This window comes from Felis catus, chromosome B2 (assembly GCF_018350175.1).
Source record: "Felis catus isolate Fca126 chromosome B2, F.catus_Fca126_mat1.0, whole genome shotgun sequence".
Lineage (NCBI taxonomy): Eukaryota > Metazoa > Chordata > Mammalia > Carnivora > Felidae > Felis > Felis catus.
This window is the reverse complement of record NC_058372.1, coordinates 2302254-2318097: the sequence shown is the minus strand read 5'-3', so window position 1 is coordinate 2318097 and position 15844 is coordinate 2302254. Positions and strand designations below refer to the sequence as shown.

General features: G+C 44.9%; 1 protein-coding gene and 1 non-coding gene across 6 annotated transcripts in view; one reads left to right on the top strand and one right to left on the bottom strand.

Annotated features, from left to right (window-relative positions):
• The first annotated feature begins 510 nt into the window (after positions 1-510).
• The window catches only part of ZKSCAN8 (zinc finger with KRAB and SCAN domains 8), a 33085-nt gene continuing 17751 nt past the window's right edge, over positions 511-15844 (top strand). The window contains exon 1 of one of the 5 annotated variants that reach the window (XM_045058438.1): positions 511-669. Coding sequence is in view for 1 of the 5 variants with exons in the window: in XM_045058440.1 (XP_044914375.1) it covers positions 9029-9196 (168 nt within the window). In the remaining 4 variants the exon portion in view is untranslated. Of the gene's footprint in view, positions 670-1230; positions 1718-8739; positions 9197-15844 lie in introns of those variants that run through there. The other 4 variants (XM_045058437.1, XM_045058440.1, XM_023254701.2 and 1 more) reach the window with 4 other exon arrangements.
• On the bottom strand, positions 6010-6083 carry TRNAE-CUC. Its single transcript has one exon. It is a non-coding gene; the product is annotated as a tRNA-Glu (tRNA).

The window sequence follows — 15844 nt, the reverse complement described above, 5'->3', positions numbered from 1 at the left end:
AAGCAGCAGTGGCTGGAGCTGCACCAGGAGTTGTGGGAACAAGTCTCCCGGGAGCTGCTACCGAGGTGCAGCAGGGGAGTCCTACAGGAGAACCGCCGGGTGCAGGGACCCTCGGCGTGGTCTCCATGGACGCCGGGAGCCCGCGGGCCGTGGCCCCGAGCGCTAGGGAGGCGGTCAGCATCCTGCTCGGCGCTCCCGGCCCCAGTTCGTTCCCTGCGTTGCTGCTGCTCCCGGGTGTGGTTTAATACCCGTCCTGTTCACCACGACCTCACTCCGCACGGCGCCCCCCAACACCCAGCCACAGCCCGGGCCGGAGACCCACACCAGCCCGCGGTCCCGCGGCCCCTTGCCGCCCTCCGCTCCGGAGCCGCTCGCAACCGGAAGTGGCTCGCAAACGCGAGAGCTCGGGGAAAATGGGTCCGCTCTTCCTCGACGGCACAAACACTGGGGTTCCGGCCCGAAAGATCCCTGGGGCCCCAGGTGCAGGCGGAGGAGGAGGGTGTGGGGGGGCTCCCGAAGGCTATATCCCGGCGGTAGGACGTTCCCCGAAAGTCCTTGGGCCTCGGGCCTGGGCAAACCTCCAGGATTGCTCAGGAGGCCCAACAGTGACTGTGGGGACAGCCCTCTGCCCCCAATCCCCGCAACCTCTCATCTGGAGGAAGAGAGAAGGTGAGCAAATTTTGCCGCCCCTTAAATATGCCTGTTAGGGTTATTTTAGGCTGATTATTAAAAAAAAAAAAAACGGGACAGGAGCTCAAAAAAACAAGTAAAAGTTACCCTTTTGTAAGAAACATTTGCATTTTTTAAGGGAATGTCCATTTGTAAGGGTGTCTCCCCAGAAAGAGAAGAAAGAACTCTAAAACTCTAGAAACTTCTTGTCGACAAAGTAACAACAAATATGGTTAACAATCTCATCCATCTTTACTGTGCTTCACCTGAAAGCCCCCATAATCTTCGTTTGCCGACAGGTGGACATTATATTTAAGGTGGTGACTTGCGCCATTTCAAGGAGTGATGCCGTTTTCCTGGGTCTCCCCATGTATACAGGAGGTATACCTGTTACTGTTATGGCCACAAGTCGTGATCCCCAAAGACCACCAGGGAGCCGAGTCGGATGCAAAAGCAAAGGGCCTTTATTCGAGCTAGCTCGAACTCAATCCCCTACCTGCAGCGACGCAGCGGTGAGATACCGGAGAGAGGGAGTTTCAAAAGCACAAAGGTTTTATAGGGGTCTAGGGGCAGTTGGTGAGGTAATGGCTGTGGCCTCAGCCGATTGGCTGGGGAAGGGTGGGAGTCCTGTTATGCAGGTCGCCTGGTGTGTTTTGATCAGGAAGTTTGAACGGGTGAGCGGGAGGCTACTCAAAGGGAGGAGGCGTGGTCTGAGGTTTCTGCGATTTTCCCGGAAAGGGGGCATATCGGGACACAGTCATTCAAGGTGGAGGACACAGAACAAGATGGAGTCCGACGGCGTAGGTCCGCCCTTTCATTACTAAACATCTTTTTCTCCTGTTAACATTTTTATTGGCTGTTGGGGGGACCTCAGCCAAAAACCTGGAAGGGTAGCTTGGAAGTTATTTTGGCTCTCCCATAAAAGTAAAGTGCAAGACAAGACTGGAGTAAGAGAAAAACCATGAAGAATGGAAAAAGGTTGTGGTCATTGTGAGCGACCTATAGCTGCTCATCTCAGCAGTCTCACCAAACTTGGCACCTGGCACAGGTGAGCTCTTGAGAAGTATTACCTGGGTGAATAAGGACAGATCTCAGGGAAAGGAATTAATAGAAAAGAACGGAGAAGGTGAATCATATTGACTAAATTTAGCCACTTGACAAAACAACTCAAACCATTTTTCCTGTCTGAAATGTATGGCACATCTGCATATTTTAAGGGCCACTGCATACCGGAAGTGGGAGAGAGAGATCTCGGAATAAATACTAGATGAGGAAGCTTATACTCTGGTTAAGAGCATATGCAATAATAACAAGTAATACAAAATAGAATGTGATAAATAGATTAATAAAACCCTGAGAAGAGAGACCTGTTATGAGAATAACAGACTAGTGTTTAGAATGATAGGAAACAATGAGACAACTCCTGGACTTGAGAGGACTCGGGAGACTCACAGTGATTATGGGGTAAGGAGAGGGACATTCTAGAGGGCAGTAAGGCAGATAGGATTGCTAATGGTAGAAAGAAAGGAAAAAATCTAAATGTCTGTCAATAGGAGGGACTGAAAGTCTCTGGTCAGCTCAGGGAATGCACATGTGTTCCAATCAGACTACTTTTTGCCTTACATGGGCATAGGTGATGTCAGGATAAGGCTGTAACCTCTGTAGTACTCAGCCAATGAGGAACCAGGGGACGGACTTGCACACTAGGAGATAAATTGTCTGCTGTAACTGCCCCGAGTGTGCCTGTCCATCAGACACCCACTCTTGTAAGAACATTGATTAAAGCCTTGCTTCACTGTGCTGTGAGTCTCTGCATCCTACCTTTGATCCGGTTGATGGGTTATTTCTAACAATCTTTATTATCCTTGTTAGGAAATAAATCTCCAAAAGGAGATACATCTTTGAAAAGCTGAACTGAAAGAAAATTTGTGAGAAGACTTAGAGAAATGTGAGAAATCCTTGGAGAATTGTTTCCCAACATTCTAGGTAGTAGCATTTGGGGGTAGAGGAAATGTCAGCTTTTATTTATTTATTTATTTATTTACTTACTTAATATTTTTGTGTTTGCTTTATATACATGTAGATTCTCACTTTTATCATATTTTGTTATTTTAATATTTAAAATATAAAAAACAAAAGGCAAACAAAGAAGTTTAGTCAGCTTTGGTCACTTCTTTGAGTCTTGTAGTTTTATGAGCTCCTGTATGAACAACCCTAAAATTTTGTCCTCCAGTTAAACTGTCTCATGTTGATTTATTAGGCCAACCAAAGAACCAAGAAGGGAAGAGAGAAAGTTTTTCCTCCCCTGCCTCATTACAGTTAATCCATTTTTCTGTTCCCTGGGTTGTCTGTCCGTGCTCTGGGGTCAGATACCTCTGCCCCTTCTCCTTCATGCTCTGCTCTTGATGTTCATTAGGTGTCTTCTGACGCGTGGTATCGCAGTATCGCTTGTATCTGGGAGTGAGTCACGTGCTGGTTACTGTAGGTGGTGTGAACTTCCACTGCAGTGGGAGGAGGGTGCTTCTGCAGCTGGTCTTACCCGGTAGAGAGTCTCAATCTAGGTCCCACACGAGCAGGCTACAGGCAGGCCTTCCTGTAGGGTGAGTGAGCAGACAGCAGGCAGACAGGCCAAGGACCTACACAATTACCAAAACAGGAACCTTCCTCTAGGGTGGCGGGCTTCAGTGTACTTCACTTTTAGAGAATGCTATCTTTATTTTTCCTCCTCTTTGTTCCATTGTAAATGTCCCGAATCATCTCAAGTTTTGCTATGCTTCGTTCAGTCTCTTGGTAAGAGCCTTTCCGGTTGTTTTAGAAAGTGAGTATCTAGCTGTGGGCAGAGGACGCAAGTCCCAGCGGCCAGCTAGGGAACATCTCCAAATTCCCCAAATGCAGTTCTTAAATGAATGACCCACTCTTGCCCTTTACAATTGTTGGTCCTGAGGTTTGACCTTCTCCGGTGATACTGAGTGAGGAAGCAAGTGTGAGAATCCAGCCACCTATTAAACCAGACTTCAAAGAGACTAACAAAAATGTGAAGTAATTCCACTCCTTTCACTAACTTTTTGTTTTAGAAGATATTGTTAGGGGCACCTGGGTGGCTCAGTCGGTTAAGTGGCCGACTTCAGCTCAGGTCATGATCTCGCCGTCCGTGAGTTCGAGCCCCTTGTCAGGCTCTGTGCTGACAGCTCAGAGCCTGGAGCCTGTTTCAGATTCTGTGTCTCCCTCTCTCTGACCCACCCCTGTTCATGCTCGGTCTCTCCCTGTCTCAAAAATAAATAAAACGTTAAAAAAAATTTAAAAAAAAAAGAAGATATTGTTAGATTCCATAAAATATATTAAAGTTAACATGTAATGGAAATGTTATTGTTATTGCAAATATTTTTTAATTCCTCAGTTTTAATTTCAAGTACAGCAAATCTTGATGGATATGAGCCACATAAAAATAAGCTCTTTGGGGTCCTCATTAGTTTTTAAGAATATAAAAGGAATCATGAAACCAAAATTTTGTTATTTTTTTTAAGTTTATTCTGAGAGAGAGAGAGAGACACACACACAGAGACAGAGAAAGACAGAGAGAGAGAGAGAGAGAGAGAGAGAGAGAGAGAGAGAGCGCGCGCAAGTGGGGGAGGGGCAGAGAGAGAGGGAGAGAGAGAATCCCAAGCAGGCTGACAAGCTCAGCACTCTGCACTGACAGCACAGATGTGGGACTTGATCCCAGGGACCTGTGAGATCATGACCTCAACGGAAACCAAGAGTTGGGGGCTTAACTGACTGAGCCACCCAGGCACCCTGAGACCAAAATTTTAGAAAATTACTATGCTAGTCCATATACTACATATGAAGTGATGCTTCTGAAACTAAAATTCAGAGCAACTGAGGAGAATCTGGGAACACCTTTGAGGTTCCAGGTGTGGAAAATATTTGGAGTGTTATTGTAACAGCACTCCAACTGATCTCAAGGGTGAATTCACTTCAATTTTATGCACTCCTTGCTTGCTGACCTAAGTCCCTGTGTCTGTGGCAGAAATAACCTACTTTCCTTGAGATTTGCAGACCACTGGCCTTGAGAAGTGAAGGACCAGACTTTCCCAGAGGATATGGCCTGACCGCACTGGAAAATAGCTTTGGCTTTGCCAGAGAGTCTGTTCAGGGTCATGTCCACATACGACTACCACCTGGGCACCTGCTTCTCCTGTGTGTAGCCCCCTCCCTTTCCCATGCCTTCCCCTTTAAAATTCTCTGGACTATGGGGCACCTGGAAGGGTCAGTCTGTTAAGTGTATGACTTCGGCATGATCTCACGGGTCGTGGGTTCGAGCCCCACGTCGGGCTCTGTGCTGACAGCTCAGAGCCTGTACCCTGCTTCAGACTGTGTGTGTGTGCCTCTCTCTCTCTTCCCCTCCCCAGCTCATGCTCTGTCTCTCTGTCTCAAAAATAAATCAACATTTAAAAAAAATTCTCTGGCCTCACCTGGACAGGGAAGATGGTCTTTGAAAGATTTGTCCACCCTCTTTACCACCGAGGTAACACCCTCTTTACTACCTGGGAGGTAGTCCACCCAGGTTACCGGCTTCTTGACTAAAGTAAACTTTCCTTTCCCACAATCACTTGCCTCTGAGCACAGATTTTCCAGCAGCGAGCAGCTGACGCTAAGTTTGGAGATGTTTCTCCATCTGGTAACATTAATAGAAATTTGTCCCCTGCTTATAGAAGTGGGGAAAGTACAAGTAACTGGAGTCTAACATTTTTGTGCCTTGGTGGGGCTGCTGTTGTTGTTGCACTTAGCAACTCAGGAAGTTTATGTGTCCTCTAATCCCTGGTGTGGCTAGTTCTAGTAGTGGTCTAAAAAATGAAATGCTTTTTTAGGGTATGGCTCAGTTGGTTAAGCATCTGACTCTTGGTTTGGGCTTAGGTCTTGATCTCACCGTTTGTGGTGAGATCTCAAGCCCTGCACTGGGCTCTGCTTATAGTACGAAACCTGCTTGGGATTGTCTCTCTCCCTCTCTCTCTCTCTCTCTGCCTGTCCCCTGCTCGCTCTCTCTCTCTCTCGCTCTCTCTCAAAATAAATAAACTTAAAAAATTAAATGCTTTTTTTCCATACTAGGAAGTTAATGCATAATAAAGAATATTTATAAGTGAAAAATCAAGAAATAGCAGTGTTAGTACATTATAAATATAGAGGTTAATATGAAAAGTAAAAGAAAAGAGTTAACTGGATATCTCTAGGGAATAGATATTGGTAGGGAATGGAGGAGTGAGGCCTGGTGTTTTTCACACCATAAAACTAAGCGTACTATTTAGTTTTGTTAACTTTTTTTTTTTTTTTAAGTAGGCTCTATGCCCAACATGAGGCTTGAACTCACAACCCTTGAGATTGAGAGTTGCATGCTCTACCAACTGAGCCAGCTAGGCGCCCCCAACATAATAAATTATTTTTCAGTTTATTTATTTATTTTGAGAAAGAGAGAGAGCATGCAAATAGAGAAGGGGCAGAGAGAGAGAGGGAGACACAGAATCTGAAGCAGGCTCCAGGCTCTGAGCTGTCAGCACAGAGCCCACTGGGGAGCTTGAACTCACGGACCATGAGATCATGACCTGAGCCAAAGTCAAACGCTTAACCAACTGAGCCGCCCAGGTGCCCCACCAACATATTTTCAAGATTCATCCTCATTATTCATCTATTAGTAGCTTCTTTTTATTTCTGAGTAGTATATATTGCATGAACATTACACTATTTCACTCTCTATTCTCCTATTGATGAACATTTGGGTTTTTCCAGTTTGGACCTATTATGAATAGAGCTGCTGTGGACTTGTGTTTTCATATGTCTTAGGTAAATGTCTAGAAGTGAGATTACTGGATCAGAATGTAGGCATTATTTAACTTCATTAAAAATTGCCAGTTGTTGAAATTAGCATACCATTTTAACTCCCACTAGCATTGAATAACAGTCCCAATCACTTCATATCCTCACCAGTACTTGGTGCTGTTAGACATTTTAATTTTAGCCATTCTAACGGATATGTAGTGGTTTTAATGTTTTGTTGTGATTTTTGTTATATTTCCCTATATGACGTTGGGTACCTTTTCATGTACTCATTGGCCATTCAAATATCTTCTTTTGTGCAGTATCCGCTCAGATCTTTTACCTACTTATGTTAGTTTGTCTTATGATTGAGTTGTGAGTGTCCTTTGCATACTCTGTATACTAGTTGTCAGAAATATGTATTACACATGTTTTCCAGGCTGTAGCCTCTCTTCTCACTTTCTTAATGGTGCTTTTTCTTGAGCAGAAGGTTTAAATTTTGATGAAGTCAAATTTAGCAATATTTTCTGTTATCATTAGTGCCTTTCGAGAAATCTTTCCTTAGGTCATGATACTATTTGACTTCTAAACTACCTATGTGGAGCGCCTGGGTGGCTCAGTCAGTTAAGCGGCTGACTCTTGATTAAACTCAAGTCGATCTCAACGTGATTGAGCTCCACGTTGGGCTTTGCGCTGATGGCATGAAGTCTGCTTAGGATTCTCTCTCTCTCTCTCTCCCTTTCTCTCTGCCCCACCCTCTCTCTCTCTCTCTCTCCTTCTCTCAAAATAAATAAATAAACTTAAAAACAAAAACAAAAACCAAGGGCAGAGTTCCTAGTCTGTTGCCAGTTACTTCCAGTCACCACCCCATCTGGGAGGCAAGAACTATAAAATAAACAGCAAAAATAAGTGTTTTGAAGGAGTCTAGAAACACTGTAACTTCTCAGTGCTTATTCTTATTTGTTTCATTGTGATGATTAGATGAAAACAAAAAAGTCCTAAAAACAAATAAAACTACTAAGATTTAGTCCTGATGGGTGGACAGAATATTTTCTGGTTCAGGCTGGAGACCGGATAGAAACATTGGCGGTGGGTATCAGTAGGAGCAGCTAAAGAGGGGAAGTTAAGGTGAAGATTGGAGGGGCACCTGAGAACTCAGAATAAGTGGGTAGTTAGGAAAGATGTTGAAGGAATCATAATAGGAGGGGGACCTAAACAACACAAATAAGACATTTTCCTCAACCCCCACCCCCAAATCCTAGTTAGTCTGAAAAGCTAAATCTTTAATACAATGGTATTAAAGTGTGCACTAACACTGCAGTAGGTGACTGATGTCAGCCTTCTGTAATCTCAAGTGACCTCAAGGAGATCCCAAAACAGGAAGAACCGGAAAAACAGTGAAACACAGGCCTGCAGGCAATACTTCTGATCGAATATGATAGACACATAATGCATTAAGGCAACGTGTAAATTAAGATTTACACCTATGTGGAAGTCAGTGAATCTTAACGTTTACAAGGACAGATGGTAGATACCCTGAGAGGGCAAGGATTTGGAGCACTGCTTGCAAGCACGTGTACTCTTTCCATTTTTGCATAGGACCCCTGGAAGCTAATAAGCATGCAAGCAGTTGTTCAGAAGAATCTGAAATAGTGTCTCAGTAAGACAAAGACTGGAATAAAGCCCCTACTAATCTACTGTGAGATTGGCTTTCTCTCAGTCAAGAAAAGAATGAATGTAGATGGGAACGTAGATTTGTGGTATTAAAACAAAAGTCCCCTAGTGAAGCTTCCCTCCCGGGTTTGGTATTTGAAAAGCTAAGCTACAAAGCTGGCTTTAAGAGATTGCAATTCAGTAAGATAGAAAAGGGCTGAACAGATACAAAGATTCAGAGGAAATTTATTCTCAATCACAATGGTTGGTCTTTCTTCCTTTCTTTCTTTTTCTCTTTCTCTCTTTCTCTCTTTCTCTTTCTCTCTTTCTTTCTTTCTTTCTGAGAGTAGAGAGCGAGCGAGAGCGAGAGCGAGAGAGTACGAGTAGGGGAGAAGGGCAGAGGGAGACAGAATCCTAAGCAGGCTCCACACTCAGCACGGAGCCGGTTGTGGAGCTTGACATGGGGCTCGATGCCCCCAACCCTGGGATCATGACCCCAGCCGGGACCAAGAGTCTGACACGCATCGGACTGAGCCACCCAGCCGCCCTTACAATGGTTGTGTGAACACAACAGTACAAGGTGTACTCTTATTAAGCGCCATAGGGGATTCAAAAGGCTGTGAACCGTGATGGGGAGGAATTCCTCAAACGATCGGCAGTCTGTACAGGAGGCTCGGAGGACAGCCGAGTGCGGGGGTCTTTCCGCGCCCAGTCGCCAGCACCGCCAGGGCCCGAGCTCGCACCCACGTCCCCACTCCCGCCGGGCACCGCTAAGCGCGCACCGGCGGACGAACCCAGGGCCTGCGGAGGGCGGGGCGCCGGTCCCCCTAGCCGGCCGGCCATAGAGCTTCCAGACCTCCAGGTTCCTAGAGAGCCTCCGGAAGTGCCTCCCGACAAGATGCGCGTCGGTCGAGGTTGTGCCTTCGCGGGTTTGGAAGTTAGAGGCCGGCGGGCCCGCGTCCGACAACAGCTCTCGCCCCGGTTTGCCCCCCGCCCTTCCTGCGAGTCCGTCCGTCCGTCCTCTGCAGCCTCCCTTCCCCGCCCCGGGCCGCCCCCGGAACTCGCGGTGAGTAACGGGCCGGGCTCCGGGCGGGGGAGGAGAGGGCTTTGTGGGCCAGAGTAGGCCGCCGCCGGGGCCAGGCCTGAGGGTCCGCAGGGGGCGCGGACTCGGCGGGAACCGGGGACAGACCGGGTCGGGGCCGGGCCTGAGGGTCCGCAGGAGGCGCGGACGCGGCGGGAACCGGGGACAGAAGGGGCCGGGCCTGAGGGTCCGCGGGGGACGCGGACGCGGCGGGAACCGGGGACCGAGGGGCCAGGGCCGGGCATCAGGGTCCGCAGGGGGCGCGTCCCCAAACTCTCGCTTTCTTCATCCCGTTCCTCTTTTTGGGGTGCTGTTGTTCTTAAAATGGGAAACCGGCCCCACGTTATCTTTTATGCAACTGTTCCCACGATCCGAATTGTTTTTACTCAGCAATTTTGCATTTCCTTCACGATACAAAAAAACAAAAAAAAATTTTTTTTTTTCAAGCTGTACTTTGTTTTTGGAAGCCCCGAATTATCCTTGGAAACCTATGTTTGCTGTTAAGGCAATCTGCTGTTCGTAGTGTATGCAGAACACGGTGGCGCGTTGAGATAACTGCACAAAAGACACATTTGTCACATCTCTGGGGTAATAGAGAATTCACCCTTACTCAGAGTACTTACTTTGTTCCTCAAGGCCGACTAAATTAGATGCCTGGGAACCCTTTTTGGAGGGGCCCCGTTTCTAAAACTCAGGGCACTCACGAGTGGTTTTTTTTGTCAGGCAACAGTAAGACCGCCGCTACCACCTCTCAAAACAACCCATATTCCTGTTGTTTGATTAGTTCAGTTAAGTATATTTATGCAGGAATCGTTTTAACAAATCGTAAGTATTTTGAATTTGTGGTGAAGGGTGAAATGTAGCAGATGTTCAAACTGGCTTCCTCACTTTGATAAACTGTAAAGCACAGTTTTGGCTTCGCCTGTTTTTCTCTTGACCTTTAAAGCCTGGACAATCTCTTTCTTGTTTTGTTTTCGGTTCTCAAACATCCCCAAGTGGACCTCATTAGTTTGAAGGAAGAAAAAGCATTCCTTTTCATCTATTAAGAGAATAATGCTTTTATTTTATTTTTTTTTAAATTTTTTTTCAACGTTTATTTATTTTGGGGACAGAAAGAGAGCATGAACGGGGGAGGGGCAGAGAGAGAGTGAGACACAGAATCGGAAACAGGCTCCAGGCTCTGAGCCATCAGCCCAGAGCCTGACGCGGGGCTCAAACTCACGGACCGCGAGATTGGGACCTGGCTGAACTGGGACGCTTTACCGACTGCGCCACCCAGGCGCCCCAAGAGAATAATGCTTTTAAATCTGAGTTGTGTCTTTAGTAGTTCACAGGATTATGTAGCATTTGAGATCAGGAGACTGTACATGTTGACTATTTTAACTTCCTGAATCAATAAACTTGAGCAAGTGTTCTTTTTTTTTTTTTTTTAAGTTCATTTTATTTTGAGAGAGAGTGGGGAAGGGGCAGAGAGAGAATCCCAAGCAGGCTCTGTTCTGTCAACGTGGAGCCCCATGTGAGGCTCAAACCCGTGAACCTGAGCCAAAATCAAGAGTCCAATGCTTGACTGAGCCACCCAGGTACCCCTTGACCAGGTATTCTTTTTTTTTAATGTTTTACTTTGTTTTTGAGAGACAGAGAGAGACCCAGCATGAGTGGGGGAGGGGCAGAGAGAGAGGGAGACACAGAATCCCAAGCAGGCTCCAGGCTCTGAGCTGTCAGCACAGAGCCCGACACGGGGTTCGAACCCACAGACCGTGAGATCATGACCTGAGCGGAAGTCAGACACCCAACCAACTGAGCCACCCAGGCTCCCCGACCGGGTATTCTTAAAAGAGGATGTAAGAAGCAGTCTTCACCCCTAAAGTGCTTACATGAAACTGAGAGGCAGGTACATACTAGACTAATATTGTAGTTCAAATATTGAAGTCCAATTATAGGTTGTAATTGTCAAAAACTTGATTGGAGAGGGAAGAAACTAAAAAGTGGAAAATTAGATACTAAAAAAAAAAATAATCAGGGTGGGGAAAGGACAAGACTGGTTGGCTGATTTGGTGTAAATTATGAACAGACCTGATAATTAGATGACGTCTCTGGGTTTCACCATTGAGACTTTATTAAGTGTTATTTACTATGATGTTAATATGTTATATTTACTTTAATATCTTAATATAAAGTTCTTTTTAATTTTTTTAATGTTTATTTGTTTTTGAGAGAGAGAGAGAGAGAGAGAGAGAGAGAGAGGGAGAGCACGAGCAGGAAGGGGTAGAAAGAGAGGAAGACACAGAGTCCAAAGCAGGGTCCAGCCTCCAAGCTGTCAGCACAGAGCCTGATGTGGGGCTCAAGCTCATAAACTGCAAGATCATGACGTGGTTAAGTCCAAGGCTTAAACCAACTGAGCCACCCAGGCGCCTCTTAATTGACTTTTCCTACATTTTTAAAAATTATTTTAAGATGTGGGGCACCTGGGTGGCTCAGTCGGTTAACCGCCCAACTTCACTAGATCGTGATCTCACAGTTCATGGGTTTAAGCCCATATTGGGCTTTGTGCTGGCAGCTTGGAGCCTGGAGCCTGCTTCGGATTCTGTCTCCCTCTCTCTCCCTCACCCACTCACACTTGCTCGCTCTCTCTCTCTCTCTCAAAGATAAGTAAACATTAATAAATAAATAAATATAAAAATTATTTTAAGACCATGGATATTAATCCTAGCTGTTCAAAACAAAAAATAATTACACCTTGTCTCAAATTCTCCACAAAATCTTCATGAATTAAACTCTCTGATGTTAGACACCATATTTAACCCTATATCTTACTTCTCTGTTCTTGGTATTAGTAGTTTACTCACCAAACTATTGTTCTCATCCTTACCTAATTAAAACTTTTTTTTTTTACATTTATTTATTTTTGAGAGACAGAGCACAAGTGGGGGAGGGGCAGAGAGTGAAGGAGACAGAATCCAAAACAGGCTCCAGGCTCTGAGCTGTCATCACAGAGCCTGACACAGGGCTCAAACTCACAATCCACGAGATGACGACCTGAGACGCAGTCAGACACTTAACTGACTGAGCCACCCAGGCACCCCTCAACCATATCGAATTTTAAAGATAATTTTCCAACTTTTTTCCTTCTCTGTTCATGCTCTCTAAGGGTGGTTTTTTGTTTTTTTAAGTTTATATATATATATACATATATACATACATATGTGTGTGTGTATGTGTATATGTGTGTATATATGTATATATACATATATATGTATATGTAATTTTTTTTTCTTTTTTTAAGAAAGAGAAGGAGAGAGTGTGCGCGATCTGGGGAGGGGCAGAGACAGAATCCCAAGCAGGTTCTGTGCTGTCAGCACAGAGCCCAACACAGGGCTTGAACTCACAAACTGTGGGATCATGACCGGAGCTGAAATCAAGAGTCAGCTGCCTAACCAACTGAGCCACCCAGGTGCCCTGATATATTTTTTAGTAATCTTTACCCCCCAACATGGGGCTCAGACTCAGCACCCTGAGACCAGGAGTCGCAAGCCCTTCCCACTGAGCCAGCCGGGCATCCCTCTAAGTAAGGTTCTTAATGGCCCTGGAGTCCTTGCATGGGCATCAGGTCTGTGAACTGTGCTGAAATTGAATGTAAACTTTTGTGCCTATGGGGGTTTTTTCTATGGAAAAGCTCTGTGTTTTCATTTGATTGTAGAGACTGAACTACCCCTACCCCATTCTTCCCCCTGCCCCCTAAAAAAAACTCCTGAAAGAGGCACTGCTTTCAAGACTCATGCCAAGAAGTAGATGTAATCTGATTTTCCTCCTAAGGGCCTGTCTCTCCTCTTTCTTTGAGGATTATAGGTGTGGTTTTATCATGTTCATCTCTTGCCAGCTGTTTTGGATATACTGCCTTCATTTATGCTCCTTTCCATTGTCTGTAGTGCTGCCTTTGTGATCTTTCTGGAATACAAATATGTAATAAAACTTCCTTGTTTTATAAGAGGGACAGAGAAGAAGGTGACTGCCACAAACAAACATTTGCAATAAAACCGTGGCCGTGGGCACACATTTACAGTACCTACACAATGTGATCAGTCCTCTATTTGGACCATGTGAAAAATGTCTTGGCAAGAATGAGCACCTTAATCTGCTTGTGGGTTGGGGCATGTCAGAGTGGGAGTGACAGACAACTCATGAAAAAAATAGGAGGTAAGCTGAGACTTTTAAGTTAGAGTGAATGGTTTCAGCTAGACCGGGGTTTATGAACCTTGGCATTGACAGATCATCCTTTGTTGGGGGGTCTGTGTTATGCATCGTGAGATGTTTAGTAGCATCTTGGGCTTCTACCTACTGGATACCAGTAGCATCCCTTCCCTTCAGTTTTAACAACCAGAAATGTTTTCAGAGATTGCCAAGTGTCCCTGGGAGAGGGAAGCAAAATTGGCCTGGTTGAAAACCACTGAACTAGAGTAAGAGCTCTGTAGTAGAGTGGAGCTTAAAGAAAGCCACATTTGGGGGCACCTGGGTGGCTCAGTGGTTGAGCGTCCGACTTTGGCTCAGGTCATAATCTCACGGCTCGTGAGTTCGAGCCCCGCGTCGGGCTCTGTGCTGACAGCTCGGAGCCTGGAGCCTGCTTCGTATTCTGGGTCTCCCTCTCTCTCTCTCTCTGCCCTGTCCCACTTGTGCTGTCTCTCTCTGTCTCTCAAAAATAAATAAAATAAACATTAAAAAATTTTTGTTGAAAAGAAAGCCACATTTGGAATAGGTATGTGAAGGTGAGCTTATAGTAGATAAAGGTAAGCAGGTTTACATACCATAAAGGCCATTGCATATCATGCTGAAGAGGTGGGTTCCCTTTCAAAAGATTTTAAAGTGATGAGTTATATTACATATTTATTAAAAGTCTTTCTAGAAAGGTGTTAATTTTATACGGTAACATATTATAACAAAGTAGCACAAGCTGGGTGGCTTAGCACAGCAGAAATTTATTCTTTCATAGTTATGGAGGCTAAAAGTCCAAAGTCAAGATGTTGGCAGGGGCGCCTGGGGGCGCTGAGTTGGTTAAACGTCTCACTTTGGCTCAGGTCATGATTTCGTGGTTCATGGGTTCAAGCCCCACATTGCGCTCTCTGCTGTCAGAGCAGAGCCTGCTTCCGATCCTCTGTCCCCTCCCCTCTCTGTCCCTTCCCCACTTGTGCCCTCTCTCTCAAAAATAAAATAAACAGAAAAAAAAAAAAAAAAAAAGATGTTGGCAGAGCCACGTTCACCGACTTTCTGGTTGTTATAGGCATTCCTTGGCTTGTGGCTGCATAACTCCTTACCTCTGTGTCTGTGGTCTCACAGCTCTCTTCTTTGTCTGTGTGTTCACATGGCTCTCTCTTTGTATATCTCAGTCTCTGTGTCTCTTACTTTCCTAAAGGAACACCAGTCATGTTGTATTAAGGGCTTACTCTACTCCAGTATAACCTTATCTTAACTTAATTACATCTGCAAAGACCCTATTTCCAAATAAGGTCACATTTGCAGATATCAGAGGTTAGGACCTCAGCATGTCTTTTGGGAGCACACAGTTCAACCCACAACAGGCAGCTGTGGGGAACATGAATGAGAGAAAAGAATAGCCAAAGGCAGGAAGACCACTTAACCACTGCAAGTACAGGCAAGAAGTGATGTCTGTTACCAAAGCTAAAGGCCATAGACACCCACAAAGAAATAGGACCCTTTAATAAAGTCTTTAGATCTATCTGTTTTGTATCTAAATCTTGCTCTTAAACAAAGACAGATAACTTCCGTGTTAGATATTATAAATAATAGCCCTTGAATGATCTTTGATTCTATCAATAAAGTAAAAGATACAGATCTTTACTTATAGAGAACATACAATTAAGTTAGGAAGTCAGAACTCCTTTGCAACTAATAATGCATAACTGTAGGAAAATTACTCATTTAAAGTAAGCTCTACACCCAACGTGGCACTTGAACTCATGACTCTGAGATCGAGAGTTCTATGCTTTTCTGCCTGAGGCAGCCAGGTGCTCCAAGAAAAGATTTTAAAGGAGAAAATATTCTGTCTATTCCTTTAAGTATAGGTATTTGGGGCACTAATGAAAGAAATTGGAGAAGACTTAAATGGAGAGATAGAGTGTGTTTATAGAATGGATATTAAAATGTCAGTGAGCTGTATAGATCCAGCACAAATCCAGTTCCGGGAGAGAGGGTTGGTAGGAATTTGTATCAAAAGACCATGGAATTAGAAAAAACAGAGGCTCCTGGGTGGCTGAGTGGGTTAAGCGTCTGACTCTTGGTTTTGGCTCAGCTCATGATCTCACAGTTTGGTGGGTTCGAGCCCTGCATCAAGCTCTCTGCTGACAGTGTGGAGCCTGCTTGGGATTCTTTCTCCCTCTCTCTCTGCCCCAACCCCACTCACGGTGTCTCTGTCTCTCTCAAAATAAATAAATAAACCCAAAGTCAAAACAATTTTGAAAATATTGCAACAAAGTTGCAGGACTCTTAATATTTGGTTTTAATATTTTAAAGCTGCAATAATCAAGACAATTTTGTTTGGGGAAAAGGGTAAACATATAGGTCAATGGACCAGAATAGAGATTACAGAAATAAACCCACACATACGTGGTCAATTGATTCTTG